Source organism: Scophthalmus maximus, chromosome 2 (assembly GCF_022379125.1).
Source record: "Scophthalmus maximus strain ysfricsl-2021 chromosome 2, ASM2237912v1, whole genome shotgun sequence".
Classification (NCBI taxonomy): Eukaryota; Metazoa; Chordata; class Actinopteri; order Pleuronectiformes; family Scophthalmidae; genus Scophthalmus; species Scophthalmus maximus.
The window spans coordinates 2,216,516-2,232,743 of NC_061516.1; the positions used below are offsets into that span (position 1 = coordinate 2,216,516).

At 39.9% G+C, this 16,228-nt stretch overlaps 1 protein-coding gene across 4 annotated transcripts in view; it reads right to left on the reverse strand.

Annotated features, from left to right (window-relative positions):
* pde5ab (phosphodiesterase 5A, cGMP-specific, b) overlaps positions 1–16,228 on the reverse strand; it is a 100,561-nt gene that overhangs the window by 18,785 nt on the left and 65,548 nt on the right. For 3 of the 4 annotated variants that reach the window (XM_035625671.2, XM_035625669.2, XM_035625672.2), the window contains exons 9-12: positions 8,830–8,938; positions 8,648–8,732; positions 5,942–6,117; positions 2,202–2,261 (exon numbers count right to left, since the gene is read on the reverse strand). In XM_035625671.2, the coding sequence (XP_035481564.1) occupies positions 2,202–2,261; positions 5,942–6,117; positions 8,648–8,732; positions 8,830–8,938 (430 nt within the window). The remainder of the gene's footprint in view (positions 1–2,201; positions 2,262–5,941; positions 6,118–8,647; positions 8,733–8,829; positions 8,939–16,228) is intronic. The other variant, XM_035625670.2, reaches the window with a different exon arrangement.

Consider the following 16,228-nt stretch of genomic DNA (forward strand, 5'->3'; position numbering starts at 1 on the left):
ATATTGTATTTTCATCATCATCGCGATATGAATGTGCAAAAAACACATTGCAAAATAAACTCAACGAATAAGTGAAACCCCTTTAGCCAACACGTAAAATTGTCATATGTTCAACTACCTCAGTCTACTGCAGGGTGTTTTACATCACCACAGCGTGCTCGTTAGTATAATGGTGAACTGTTACGAACAAGTTTAAATGAAAGTTCTCTCTATGTATTCTTACTTTGCCACATATCTTTTTTGTGCATTTATAGCTACAGGCCGAGACAGCAGCAGTGTCACCTGCATCAGCTGCAGAGGGAGGAAGATGGAGGAGATGACCGATAGTGACTGATGTCTGTGTTCTTCATTCAGCTTCACTCAGTGTTTCCATATCAGGATTTTTTATTTTTTATTTTCTTTGTTTCCATGGAGATATTATTGAGTTTACATATAGGGGTGACTTTGATGCTGTAAAAGATAATGTTGCTGTTTTGGAAATTAATCCAATTGAGTTTTACCCTGTAAACAAGGTGAAACAAGACTATGAATAAATAAACCAACAATTCCTCCAACTCATACGTATGGCTACACCCTGTTTGGAGAACTCCCACCGCCTCATCTCTGCCACGTCAACAAAAGCCCTGGAGAAACTTCGAGAAAACTTGCGTTCACATACTCAGCATACAAACGTTTTGACTAATCAGATGGAGCCCTGGATGCATGGGCCATGCGTTCACACCTTTTGTCCAATCAGATGAAGTTGGAGCTAGCGGTCAGCTCGAGACTGTGAGGTTCGCTAACATAATGGCTGAGGAACACACACACATACTGTACTATATGCCGTGGTCTTGCTGTGGAAGCTGGACTATGGCGATTGGCTTGTATTCGGAGAGATGCCTTTAGGCGTCAGTCAGCAAACCGATGACATACATTCAAATTAGATAATTAACACAATTATCAAGACACACTGACAGCAGGGAGCTCCTTTACGGTTTGGGATGTTTGGTGTACAATGATACCCAAGCCATTTCTACATGAGAGGTTTGACAAAAAAAATCTGTGGCTTACCTCAAATTATTGATTGTAATCTGATAATAATCTGATAATATGATGTAATGATAATTTTCACCTACAAAGCAATGTATGTGGTTATAGGGGTGTAATAAAAAAGAACTATGATTACTATATTAATATTACACTTACGATAACACTTTTTAAATAATTGATAACCTCTTTAATAATTTCCATTTCTTTTTGTCGTGATGCAGTAACTCTCTCGTCTACCTCCAGACAAAAGCTGAAGGAGCTGTACGTGTGAACACAGATTTAGTTCTAGTGTAAGTTCAGTCACGAAGACTACTCTCACGCAAACTATGGTGGAAGTTTAATTCTCATTTATCCTACTCACGCATGCGCACTTCCAGTTTCATTTCCCTGAGTCTTCACAGACTATTAACTTACTAGCATAATACCTCCCCATTGAGTCTAAGCACCAAAGACTCAATACTATCAATACTTTGTCATCACATATCATTCTGTTAAATCACTAATAAATAATCATTCTTCATCCACTTGTCTCTCCTGATTGAAATGTCTGACTGAGTTCAACCAGACTGTACCCTGCCTGCCGTGATTTTGTCAGATGACAGAACGGTTACAAAATCAGGATTTTAAGAGGGGAGAGCAACAGCTTGGAAATGGCTGTGAAGTGACTGCTAGTAAACCTGTCGCCTTTTCAGACACTGTCATTCCATTGTCTGACAACAGATAAATATGTAAGCGTGAACAATGGATGCAGCATCACTAGCCGACATGAAGTTCCAGATGTAGTAAGCGTTTCCACCAATCAGAGACGTCGATGTTACACTTTACGATTGTGGGTAGTGTAGTATTTTACAACAAGGTTGATTTCACACAGACTTGTGGCTTCTACATGTGCATATACCATTGTTTCACAACCTCGTAGCTTGTGGTAAGTCTACCTTCGATATTTTCGACATTATTTTTCACTTCCGGAACCATACTGTTGCACTTTATAGAGTTGCATTACTGGTCCTTCCTTGCTGATGCAACAGTGTGTTGTTGTGTTACATGACTGCATCTCTGCGACACACACTACTTCCTCTGACCCCGAAGGACGACATCCGCCTGTGTGTGTGTGTTCATACAGGTTTGTGCATGTAGGTGTGTATGGTTAGAAGTAATAAATGTAGATTTACCGCCGTTACCTGGAGTTCCCGTGATTCCTCCTCTGTGGCGGAGGCGTGATACGACAGGACCTGGAACAAACACACATTAGACAACAGATGAGACGGGCAGACTATCTGTAGAAAACGCGAAATTACAAATTTCTCTAGAAATAAAAAACAGTACAAATAATGTAAGTACACAACTTAACAAAATATTTGACATAGTCAAGTTGTTGTGGAAAAGTTATGTATTATATATGTACATTAACTAGGGATGGCCGTGAGTGATCGATTCCTCGAGTAGTCGCCATTTTACCGTTACAGGCCTACAGCATTTGTTCGACGTTAAGTCAAGTAAAGTGTGAACCGGAAATTTAATAATGTTTTTGTAAGGAAAAAATGTTTTGAAGTTGTGGTTGTTTTGATTGAGAATAAGCATAACCAGTTGGGTAGGCAGTATTGCTGTGCATTGTTATTGCTGCAGAAAGATGCGTTGCGTTCCAAAAATAGCCCTCGAGGAATTGATGCGATCACTCGATCATGGAATTTACTACTCGTGCCCATCCTTGACATTAACTGAAACATAATGAAGTTATACTAACAAGCAGCTCACTGCCAGCCATATTAGTCTAAACAAATTACTCACACATTTTACATTCAGATTGTTTTGAAATTGTAATTTCTCCTCCATGATTAAAGTAAATAAGGAAACCAACACAAATCTGGTTAGAGTTGTTATTTTATCTGTAATCTTTGCATCCCTTATGCATTTTTACTTGTCACGGTAGAAAATGCACAGAAGGAGCTAATAAAGTCACTGGTGCCGCAATTCAGTTCAGATGGCTCCTGGTTTTGTGTTTGTATGATTTCAGCTTTTTTCCAGGTTTTTAATTAGACATTTTAAAATCAGACATCAGACAAACAGTTTCTAAAATTATTTTCCACAAAATGTGCAGTACTATGTCACATATTTTTATTTATTTATTTAATTTTGTCTATATCTCATACTAATGATGCACAAATATCCCTAGCACAATTTCTCCCTGCCTGTGATTGGCTTTGAATATATTAATAACTATCCGTACGGATGCTGTCGTGTGATCAAAGACTCCCCACAGTGGCAGACATCTCTGTTTCTCAGTTTTAGTCTTAAAAGCACATTTTGGCCCAGTTTCTTCAAAGCTACATCGTTGGTGTTATTTCAATGTCTGACTGTACCGTATGAGCGAAAAAGTATTTTCTACGGATGGTGGTCTCGAATCACTTATCAGCTTTCATTTGAAAAAGTTCATTGAGGGCCCACGTTGAAGGACTGGTGCAATGCTCTTCACATTCTGTATTGAAAGTAAGTAAGCACAGAGCTGATGATTCCATTTCAGAAGAGATCCAGCTGTCCACCTGTTCGTAAGTCCAGCTCTGATCTCTAGGCAACTGCAGCCACAGTCTTTTTCTCATTAAAGTCGGGATGAGAAGACGAGGTGCAGTACAGTGCTTTTGACCAGTGCGTGTGAAACCTGAGGCGGGAGGCGGGCGTCAGCTGCAGCCGAGAGGAGACGTCAGCTCTGACACCTTGAAGCTGACAGCTCCGACGTGGAGAACACACACCGGGAACAGAAAGAGTGTATCGTTTGTATGCATGTGTGTGAGTGAGAGTAGGAGAGGGAGAGCAAATGCTAAGTGAAGTCAGGGGGCCTTGATAGTGGATTGTGCGTCTGTGTGTGTGTGTGTGTGTGTGTGTGTGTGTGTGTGTGTGTGTGTGTGTGTGTGCTCAGTCATAATGAATTTGTGGCTGTTGCTGTGAAATCCTCTCACACACACAGGCTTTACTTCTCTACACTTATATACTTGTCAGGACCTTCACAACTGAACTTAATCTTCACAATTTGAAAAGTGTTCTCATTTTCGAGGTCTTGAATTCAAACTTGTTCTTCACAACGATAGAAATTCAACAACTGAGCTCACAGAGTTCTGAAGTGACATATTTTTTAATTCCGTCTCTCTGTTATGCTCATATCCAGTTACTTGACTACTACTGCTACCTCTGATACAGTATCTCATTACTTGTTATCATGACTCAAATGTTACATATTTATCGCTGATCGATTCTACTTTTCTATCTGCATGAAACTCTGATCCTAAACTGATTCAGAGGAGACATTGTGCTATGTAGAAAACAATCAAATCAAAAAGTATACGATGATAGCTAGAAAAAACAAGACGAAATGTGTTCTATTGCCAGATTAAATACATTTTCTTTTTGTAGTGTGTTTTATGTGTATAGCTTTTTAGCAAGAAAATGTATGAGAGAGTTGAGCATTATTACATATTAAAAGGCCATGTAGACAATGATGTTCTACATTGACAAATCCAATACATCAGAAACTGCAGATATTTAATCAAATGCTGTTTTATTTTAAACACTAATATCTTAAACATACAGATTTTTCTTAACCTTCTCTTGTTTTCATCCCGAACTGTTCTACTAGTCACAATTATGTGCCTTCTTGGGTGTTGTGCGTCATCCACATTAGGATGGCATTGTTAGCTGACTTGATAAAAACCTACAGTTTGCTGAACTTGTTGTGGATTTGTCAAAGGCTTTCATAACAAATTGTTCACTAAGCTGATTAACTTTCCATTCTGCAGATTTTTGCTGTGTATCATTTCTGGTAGAGTGACTAAGTTGTTTCTAAATCAGTTCCACAAATGGTTGATGAAGGTGTACATGACTCTATATTTTGCCCATTATCTTTTACTCCACACATGAAATGACGCATGACACAATGACTGTGGCTGTAAAAAAGAAAACACGTCATCTCTAGGGGGACTAAATCAGCAACAGTGTACATGAGAGCACTCTGCTTGTAGATTAATTAGGCTAAATTAATTAGAAATAAACATAAAAGATAGTATTTGCAGCATATCAAGTGATTTTAAACAAAAAATGCTATCTTTGATATATTCACAATCTTTAATCATAATTCTTCTTTATTTAGATGATATTTTCGTTGTTGAGCTGTGTCTGCAAATGTAACAATGAAACTTTTTGGTCATTTGTTTTAACAAAATGCAGCCACAACAACAATTAGTTTGACATGGTATCAATCTGTTTGGTCATGACTATGAGTAAACTCTGAGCAAAAGTCATATAGGTCAAATATAGGGGTCTCCATCGGCTCCAATTTTTCAAGTCCAATACTGTGAAAATTTGATTATCACAGGTAATGTGTGTGTAATCCTGATAATCCTGAAGAATGTAACACTGGCATAGTGAGAATTTGGTCTGACGAGAGCTTATCAACCATCTTTATAGAATTTACTTTGCAATGACGTCTAAATGCTGATCTCACCTCCCCAGACTGTAAAAGTCTGATAACTGATTACTGATAAGTAATCAGAAAATTGTTCCATTAATGGAATATATCTTTAGATCACTAAACAGAATAACCTCTCTCTGAAATATGACAAAATATCCATTTATAAAACAAGGTCAATTTAAAGTAAAAACCTCTCTGTAATAATGACCTGTCTCAGGCCCGGTTCTCCTCTCCCATTCACCCATTCACACACATTCATACAGCGCGGCTATTTACCGCCACATTCTTACATTGTCGGAAGAGCTGTCAGAGGCAAGTTAGGGTTAAGTGTCTTGCCCAAGGACACAATGGCATGTGGACTAGTGGCCGAGCGACTCTACCTCCTGAGCCACAGCCGCCCATTGTGTGTGTGCACGCGTGTTGTGTGTGCGTGCGTGTGTGTGTGATGCTGACCTCCAGCGTGACCTCCTGCTTTGCCATGGCTCTCTCCACCGTTTCGTACATCTGTGTGTTCTGGATGCCGAGACCACAGAAGATGGCAAATGCCTCCAGGAACTGCTCGTCATTCCTGTTGAAGGCCTTCACACTGCCCGACGCTTCATCCATCTTGTTGGCCAGCTGACATACACCTGGAGAGACAGAAAAACATGCGTGGCTCCTACTGGTTGCCAACACTGTCCTTGTCCACTTTTGAAAGGTTTTGTGGGACCAGAAATAAACCTTGTCACAAATCTGTGGCCGGGTAGTATTTTAAGCTGTAAATTGTATGCATTGCCAAGAGGGTGATAGCGTTGCATAAAGAGTGAGGGGAAAGATTTGACTTGGACGTAAATGTTTGAACCTTAGCTGCTAAATGAGGACGTTGCAGGACATCGTTTGGGGCTGATTATAAAAAACAGATCCAGCTGTCAAATTTGTGTGAACGACACAAGGCAAATGTTTGCTTCACTTCCTGTTTGAACACAAGGGCCCAGCTAAATTTTGAGCACTGAGAGCAAGGTCTACAGTAAGATGATGAGTTGATGGGTCAACTGGTGTGTGCCAAAGGTTTACAGATTTATGCAAAGGGCCTTGTTACATAATCCTGAAATGAGATACAATTACCACTTTTTGTTTCACCTTGGCACGAATCTGCACCTTATAAGGACATGGAAGAGAACATTGCATCTCTAATGTTAATAATGTATTCATGAAGCGAAACATTAGGAAATCTGAATAAATTTGTTCGAGGTAAAGGACAAGGAAAATTTCACTGTAATATTTAGAGCTGTTTTGATCTTGCTCATCAACTGGGACTCTTCAGGGGTGGTGGAGAGGTGACGAGGACCTGCTTTGTTTGATCACTGAGGGACATTAGTCATCTTTGTGGCCCCCCTAATGGAGCTGCTTTCAGCTAATTATGCTGACGATAATCACTGTGATGGATGGAGTGGCAGGACTATTCATGGACGAATAATAAAAGTGGTAATGCTGCGCTGGCTTTAAGTGCTCGCAGGTCTGGGATTTAAGACTGTTAATAATCAATGCTTTGAAAAGTAAATGAAAAAAACCCCACAGAAACAGTTTGAGGACTGAAGCAATCTGGGATCAGTGTTCACGGTGCACACGTCTCTCTGAGATGGACTGATATACTGTGCATGTTTGTAGGTGAGCCCCGAAAGTGGCTTTTTACTCAAAACTATATTGTCTGCAACCAAGGGGCCAACTCTGAGGCTGAGAAATGAAGCCTATGCGGAAGTGCTATAAACTGCATTTCACTAGATGCTCGCTTGAGGCTGGCTCCAAAAGCGAGTAAATCCTCATAGAGCCCCATGTTAAAATGCCCAACTTTACAGCATAATTAAACATGTTTACAGCCTGGTTAAAAAAACGCTTTTGGTCCCAATGGCTAATCCCCTCCTTTGTGACAACTCTGGGGGGATGAATCTTTTTATAACTCGCCCATTTATATTATATTACTGCTTGAAATTCTGCATAATTAGGGGTGTGGTCTATTTGATAGACAGCCGGGGCTTGGTGAAGAAAAAAAAAACTACGAAACTATAAATCCACTAATACTCACCACATATAACTGCTCGTAAATTATATTTGCATTAACTTATTAGAATTAAAATATAGTGGTGAAAACTACAACCATTATATATTATAAAAAATTGGAGGCATTTTTAAGATAGTATAGTATAATTTTAGTAACATAAATTGTATTTTCATGTCTTTTCTACCACTTGTAACGTTGGCTGGGACGACCGACGGTTACCACTCCCAAACCGTGTGCAGCATCACGGCCACGGCGCCTGCGAGCAACCGAGCGCCGACGAGCACCCAAGACCGCGAGAGCAGGCAAACCCGCGAGTGCCGGCTAGCATTCGGAAGGTAGCATTTAGCCTAGCTCCTGAGCCTAGCTCCTTAGCCTCAGCTAACAGGGCAGCTTCGCGGTAGGTGGGTGTGTTTCAGTGACCGGTCTGCATTCGGCTCAGCCACTCTCCACCCCTTTTTCATATTTGGATTAATTTGGATTATTTGGAGTAAGGGAGGAGTCATGCCCTTCCAACATGGCAACGGCTAAGCCGCTGCAGAACCGCCCACTTTGGGCTTCAAAACTGGCCTGCAGAAACCAATGGGTGACGTCACGGACGCTACGTCCATGTTTATATACAGTCTATGTCTGCAACATATGTCCCTTTAAGATGGTGGTCTTAGACCAGTCCGCGAAAAAATGATTGAAGTTGCAGTTCAGACAAGAGCTGTCGACCACTACGAGGTAAGCTACACCAGTAACCTGAAACAACAATCACACTGACTAAGAAGATTCAGACACACGGTCTCTAAAACATTGATTTCTCTGAAGCAGATAAAAACATGGAATAAAACCATCGGAGAGCACAAACCTTTTATTGTAAACCATTTACTTGAAATTAAGGTTGTAATGAATGTTACGTTCTTCAAAAAATCCTCTGGTTTTTAGGTTTTTAGAATCCTTTGTTAGAAGGCACTTTGGGTCCCAATTGGTTAAATTATCTTGAAAACCTATGTTGGGTTGGGTGATTGCTTTGTCCCAACAGACCTGTAGCTAAGCTACAGTCACGCACAGGTGAAAAGGTGATTAAAGTCCAGGTTTAGCACTCCGAAGGGTGAGAGAGAGAGAGAGAAAGATCCTACCTATGACTTTGTCCTTCTTGCCATTCCTGATGGGAGTGCAGAGCAAACTCTTTATCTGGTTGCTGGTGTGATCTGGGTTGTCACTCTGTCAGAGGACAAGAGGGATAATTACTCACTGTGGGAAAAGAAGAAAACAACAAATGGAGAAAAGAAATGGGGAAAACAAAGGAAAGAGTACTGACTGTCCAGGGGAAGCGTTGGTCCTTGGTGACATCTACGATGTTGAGAGGCTGCATAGTGTTTTTAACGTATTGAGCGTACATGTAGTTAATTTGACCGACATCACAGTCCCTGGGGAGACACACAAAAAAACAAACAGCTTCTGTAACTAACCATGAATAATGAGGCAAAACACCAATCTCACCTGCATTAATCTCCTCAACCCTGCAGGCCCTTTTGGAGGAATTTTTACTCAGTGTAAGATTGATAAAATAACATGTAAAAGTATAAAACGTTCATGAACATGATTGTTGCAAAAGGTGCCACTCAAGAAAAAAAAAATCAGGGGAGTAAAATAGACAATTAGGATGCAACCTCTTGGGACCCTGTACAATATTATGAGTGAGCATTAGAGTAGTTGGAGAGCATTTCTAAAAATAATTTGGACGGATCAAGCTTGTTGTTTACTTCTGCTTCCAGTCTATTTTGCTGAGCTATAGGCTAATCACAGCCCAACTCCAGCGCTGCACTTAAAACACAGACATTAGGCTGATTCTATTTTGGCAAGAAAGTGAAACATGCATTATATTGTTAGCCTCCCAATATATATATTTACAATATTGTTAACGCTTATGGGCATTTGGTAAAATATTGTATATATTTATTGATTTCATTTCTTTTTCACTGTTATAAATAAACATTATTTTGTTTTAATTTTGGATATGTGACATTATTACTATGTCAGTCTGCACATTTTTGAGTCGATAAGATAGATAGATAGATCAATCTATCTATAGAGACCTACTTTATTGATCCCAAACTGGGAAATTCTGGTGTTGGAGTAATGTAACAAAAAGTAGTGTGAAGTTCATTGTAATAACTGGATAATTTTTCATGTTATAACAAGAGGTTTTAATGTTAGTACATTACTAGGTCATACAAACTTAGCCTGTTACAAAGTAAAACTTTTCCTATTGTAAATTGATAAATTCTTATAACATGGAACTCATTTTTTAACCATAAAAAAAATATGTGCAGTGAACAGGTTCATCAATCAAAATTGCTCATTTACAGGATTTGGCTCAGGCTTAGGTGGAGACATGGTTGCTGTTACTGAAAGTTGATGATATTGTGATGTGAAGGAGGAAGAATGCATCCAGCCCTCTAGAGGCAGCGTCATTTCTCTCCAAACAACACAGAGGCAGGTATAACGGGAAAAAAATATCTTGTTATAACAACAAACTTTTGAAGTTATTATGTGATAGTGATCCGTTTCTTTTTTTTTCTGGCTACCGCAGCTATCACTTCTCACAGTACCTGTTGAGTTCATACCAGATGTTTTAAAGGCAAATAGAAACCCTACAATGAATATGGGTAAAATCAACAATTTCTAACAAGGGAAAAGTGACTTCATTGGGATTTGACATACTAAGTAACTTCCTTAAAGACATGTGAGGTTTGACGTGACTCCATAGGGACCTAATCAGGCCTTGGTTCTGACCCAATTGGACCAAATCACTCGTCATTTTTCTCAACATGAGGCAATATAGCCATTCAGCATATTCACAGAACGGTTAGAAACGTGTCGGATATGTCTACATATAGAGTCGTGATATTCCAAGCTAACAACACAAGTTACATATCAATTTAAAGCTCAGAGTTCACTGATTCCAATAGTGTGTTTATTATAACTCTCTGACCAACTACCATCAAATAGGCAGCCGAAGAAGACAAAAAAAATGTTCGTATCAAAAAGTGACATAAAAATTATAGTTTGAATCACATATGCTACATGCTAAACATGAAGCTATGAAGCCATACGGCATCTGCACAGAATGGGGAGACACTCAGCTACACGCCAATGCCAACCCTTTTCACCTACACGAAACATAATTAAAACACCAAACAACAAAGTCAGCATATCACCTAAACACGACAACTTTACATGGTAATATATTACAGATGTCAGACTTGGTAGTTGCTGCTTACAACATACTTACAACACAAGCTACATATCATTAACCTATCTAACGCCCAGCCTCTGCAGATTCCAACGCTATCCTTCCTCTAACTCTCAGACAAACATTCAGCCTCCCAGCAGCTGACCAATGTTCGTATCAACTGTGACATACTTAAATCATGTCTAACCGTCAAAGTATTTGCAGGAGAAGTTGTGTTTTGATCCATAAATCTGATTCCGTTAGCTAGCATAAAGATGGCTCGTCATTTCAAGATATCAATCCGCCTCGTCTTTCCTACTTCGACTACACAGGCGGAAGTTGCATGTCAAATGGCATCAGGGGGAAAAAGTGCGTCAGTGTGTTCGCCCCCTCACAGATAGCGGATGGTGTCCTTTGGAGGGATTTTGATGCTGTCCGTCGATTCTACTGGCTGTGACGGTTCTATACACAAGTCAATCACCCAGATTCACCAATGCGCTGCTGAGATACACAAATTACTGTACGTTGAGTCTGTTCCAAGGTCTGACATTACGTTGCACTACAAAGATCGTTTCTGGAGAGACAGATGTTCACACGTCGTCATTAAAACAGAAGGGGGAAATTAAATGAGTTTTACAGTGAGAAACCTCACATGGAACAGCTGTGTCAAGTTGTGCCTATTGGGAGAGTCTGTCTGACCATGTCCCTACTAAAGCCTGTTACTTTGCCCTGATTCACTTTATCAGCATGGAATTTGGCACAGATTATGTTCAGGTGTTGTTCTATGGATTCCAAGAGGATGGGCTTCATCTGCATTATTACATAGGAGATATTCACTCTGAAAGTTTTTATTTTTTTCAGGCAGACATGAAATCTTTAATTCATGTTGTGTTCCATCTTCATTTACTCTGACCCAGTAACATATATACTTGATCCTTCACCTCCGCTGAAATCTCACAAGTGTAACCTTTATATAGATACCAAGATTATTCATATAGACCTTGTAGTTGCAGTTGTCATTTTCCAGCAGGGACCTGCAAAAGGGGCCTGGAGCATAGCTAGTTGGCAAAAAAGCCAGTGGATTTTGGCTGCAACTCTGCAGTGGGATGGTAAATGTGTGTGTGGGGGAGAGAGAGGGAGCGAGAGCGAGAGAGAGAGAGAGAGAGAGAGAGAGAGAGGGAGAATATGAGTGTGTGTTAATAGATAACAGAAAGAATGATAAATACAAAACGTGTTAACCTGTTTGTGTGTCGGGGAGAAGAAAAGGCAGAGACAGATAAGTTGTAGTGGAATTTTCTTAACTACTTTCTCTGAGCACAATTTCAATGTACTTCTTACTTTACTTGAGTATTTTCATTCTTTGTTACTTTATACATGTAACTCGCTGCGTTCAGCTGTAGTTACTGGTTACTTACATGTGAGAAGCTTATGAAATATGATGCTGTGTGTAACAACAGTAATTAATAATATCCAAAAATATATGTATTATTATTATTATAATTAATATTATTAATAAAAGACCCTGAAAGTTTGTACTTTAACCATTTCAGTGCAAGAGTTGTAGTACTATGGTATGTCTGCTTTTTCTTTTTCGCTTGCATTTCATCATTCAGTCCATGAGCAGAGTTTCATTTTGAATACTTTAAGGCTTCAGACTTGCCTCGACTTATGCACCCATACACATGGTAACGCGGCATAGTTTGTGCACATGCTCCAGTTTAATTCATCCAAAACACACCAAAGTTTTCCTCTCCCACTCTCTGTGACTGACTCAAATTCAGCCACAGAACTGCCGCTGACATCACTTCGAACCATGACACCGCTCAGGACAATCAAACTCTGAAGCCATAAAAAAATTAACTGCCCTACTCTGTAAGGTCCTAACGCGCTGTCTGCCACTCCTGCGAGGCGGATCTGCATTGGTTCAGCTCGACTGAGCTTCCTGCTTCGGTGAAACAGCCGCTGTGTCGTTGGGAAGCCACAGCCTGGGGCAAATGTCACTATAAAAAGCCTCCTGTGGTTCCAGCTGGGTCAAAGCTAACATCCTGTGGGGGCCCCTCCCCTCTTGCGTTGGCCCAGTCGGAGCTGCCCAGTTTGGCTGTATCGTAGCCCTCCCGGAGGAAAACCGGCACATACACACAGTGGTATTTAAAGAGTTATTAGATCTGAACAGGGGGAGATGTAGCCACGAGAGAAGGCTGTAAAAAATGAGACACTATAGAGGACGAGACAAGATATGACATCTGGTTCGTGTCACCACCTGACAATGCTGGGATTTTCACAACTGCCTATTTTCCCTTTTTCTTTTGTTTGGTCCCACACATACTGAGCTGTGTTTGCACGCACAGCTTTAATGTGGAGAAAATCCACTCACTGGGTCTCAATGCAGTCAGATTGTTAAGCCCTCGGAAAACTGTGTCGAGTCTCCTTTTCAAAACAGAAACCTCATGAGATCTGACAGGTCCATCTGTTTCACCAATAAAAAGAGGGTCACAAACTTTGCTTTCTATCAAACTTTATTGATTTTATGTCTCTTAGCTATATCTCTGCCAGACTAAGGTATTAGTGTGAAAACAGAGCCAATAAAAGCTGATAGAAACCATGGTTAGTGACCCTTTCTCTGGAGTGTTGTGTGACAACGATTGAATAGTATTAACTGTAAGTTCTCCTGGCGTTGAAGAGCCCTCATCTTGGACTGGGTTGAAAGGATTAGTTAATATTTCATTACTATCAATAAATTCCATAAAAAGCAAGCATATTTGTTCCCCTATCAGTACTTTTTTCCTGGAAAAATTGTTTGAGGGAATCCTTTTATTTCCTAAAACAGCTGAGCACTGTAGCTTTTAACATTTATCACTTGAACAGGAGGGATTATTTTCTATATGCATCTTTTGTGTACAGTATGTGGTCCTACATGTCCTGATGACGTCATTATAAAATTATCCCACTTTAAAAAAAAAAAGTTATGCGCAAGGTATCACCCCTCTGATGATTTTAATGTAGCTTAAGCACATGCATGCTCACATGCCTGGTTTTTGGATTTTGGATAAACGTATAACTCTGTAATCTACAAGTCTGTAGTGTATCATGTGGTGGTGTGGTGACACAAGCACATATACAGTAGCAAACCCACAAACAGACACTCACACTCACACTCACACAATCCAATTCTGTTGCTTGAGTTGAGATTAAATTTTATTAGAGGCTGCATAGCAACCTGGGAGGCAAGCCCACCCGACTCTAGGGTGGGGAGGGTGGGGATTTTTTATCTCATTGCATCTTAAATCAGATTACTGCTCATTCACTCCTCCCGGCTGGAGCATGGGCTGATGTCAGGAAACACTGGAGTAGCCTGCTCCAATCCTTTTCTCTCTCCCTTACCCCCTCTACTCGTCCTGCCTGTAAATCCTTAAGTCATTTGGTTTCCTCTGATGTTCCGCTTGATCTTCACCTCTCCTCTGTTCTTTTGTGTCATGTCTCCTTTCTTTAAAACTGAACTGTAAATATAATTTCTGGAGTAAAACGAACTAACTACAGCCACTTGGCTTTTTCCATTTTCACAGCAAATTCAGTTTGATGAACACAGCCAAACCTGTCTCCTAAAAGTTATGTTGATATAAAGATAATAAGCATTTAGTGGGAAAGATAACTCTTGCGCTTACGTAGAAAAAACAAGCTCAAGTCAGATTCAACTCAATAACTTTTTTCTAGACTTTTTTGCAAGTTGTGAGGTATGTCTGAGGCAGAGAACACAGTACCAACAACGGGATGGTTCATTGGTTCCCAGATTGCGCATGCGTATTGTAAAGTCTGCTGGAATTTCAACGATGGCAGGCAATGATGTAACATCCCATGTATTTTCCTCTGATTTTACACTTTCAAATCATTTAAGTGCTGCATTTTACTTAAATTTGGTCAGGGTTGGGTCATGGTTATGGTTAGGGTAGAGGTTCGTTGTTGTTGCAGACTAAAGTTAACAACAAAAGACAACTTTTTTCGAATCCATCAAAATGAACAATATATTGGTTTTAATAACAAATAATCACCTAATCATCTAACTCTCTTCTTTTGTTTTTCACCACATTTTAATCTGTCACTGGCAAAGGAAAGGGAAAACTCCAGAGCAGAAGATGCCAACAATGCACCTATTAAACTGGTTGCCAACCGCCATTAAAGGTGATATATTATGAAAAAAATCACCTTTTCAGTGTTTGTGCACGTAAATGTGTGCCTGCCATCCAACAAACTGTGAAAAAAGACCACCCTGTCATTTTTTTGTGAGCTGGCTAAACCTTACAGCCTGGCTCTGAACAACTGGTTCAGATTTCTCTACCACTGGACTTTTTTGGGGTAACCCCACCTGCAATCTGAGAATCATCTTTTCTGGTGAAGGGGTGTGACATTTTGAAATCGTTGACTAATCACAACAGACTGGGCTAGCTGGCCAATCAGAGCAGACTGGGGTTCGGGAGGTGGGGGCTAAATGAAATCGAGGCGTTGTAGACAGAGGGTGACAAGAGGAGCTGCAGGAATGGGCAGCATGAGAACACTGATGCCTTAGCTGGTGATGCAGCCTGAGCATCTGTAGCAGACAAAGCCAGCAGTGAATGATTATGAGATTACCTGAACTAGGTCAAGTGAGCACCAAGTTAAGGAGGGTTGCTGAATTACTTGCAATCAATGAATCAAACTTTATTTGTATAGCACCTTTCACGCAGGTTAGTGCCAAAAAATAGGACAAAACAAAAAATCCTGCCAATAAAATAGTGTAAAATTTTTAAAAAGACAATAAAATAAAAAATAAGACAAGATTTAAAGAATAGAAAAGATTAAAAAGATCAAATAAATAGATAAAAAAGTCAATAAAAGGAAATATAATTGTAAATGTATCTGGCATTAGAAATTAAAAATAACGACAGATTCAGCTGAGTGCTGTTCTCAAGGTGTCTGAGTGAAAAAGTAAAAGAGGCTGGGGTTCTATAGTGGGTGAATGGTACCTCTCAATTAGGCTGTGAGTGAAAAGATTTGTCTCAGGGTGCCGAGGTGGAGCCTCAAAGAAATAGACCAATGGTGAAGCCCATTAGAAGGCATACAAAATACATTGCAAACACACACAGGTATTATGAACACAGATATTTCCTGGCTGAAACGGACTGAACATGTCAATTCATAGTAGTAAAAATGTTACACCACATATGCAACTAATTAATCTGTCACATGCAATAAGAGTGGATGTTGAACTACTTTGTCTCTGTCTCTGCAAGATTGTTAGACCCTCTTGGAAAGGTCTTGGACTTCCTCCAACATGGTAAAAAGGCCCACTTTGTCATGATAGACATTTTGTGATTGAGGAGCTGTCATATTCACCCAAATTTGGTCTTGTATCAAGCCAAAAGAGCCCTGCTAATGATAATAAGAGCTTTGAGCTGAAAGCTCATGATTAAATGTCTAGGAATTTGGCAGGTGGAGTAGGTGGATTACC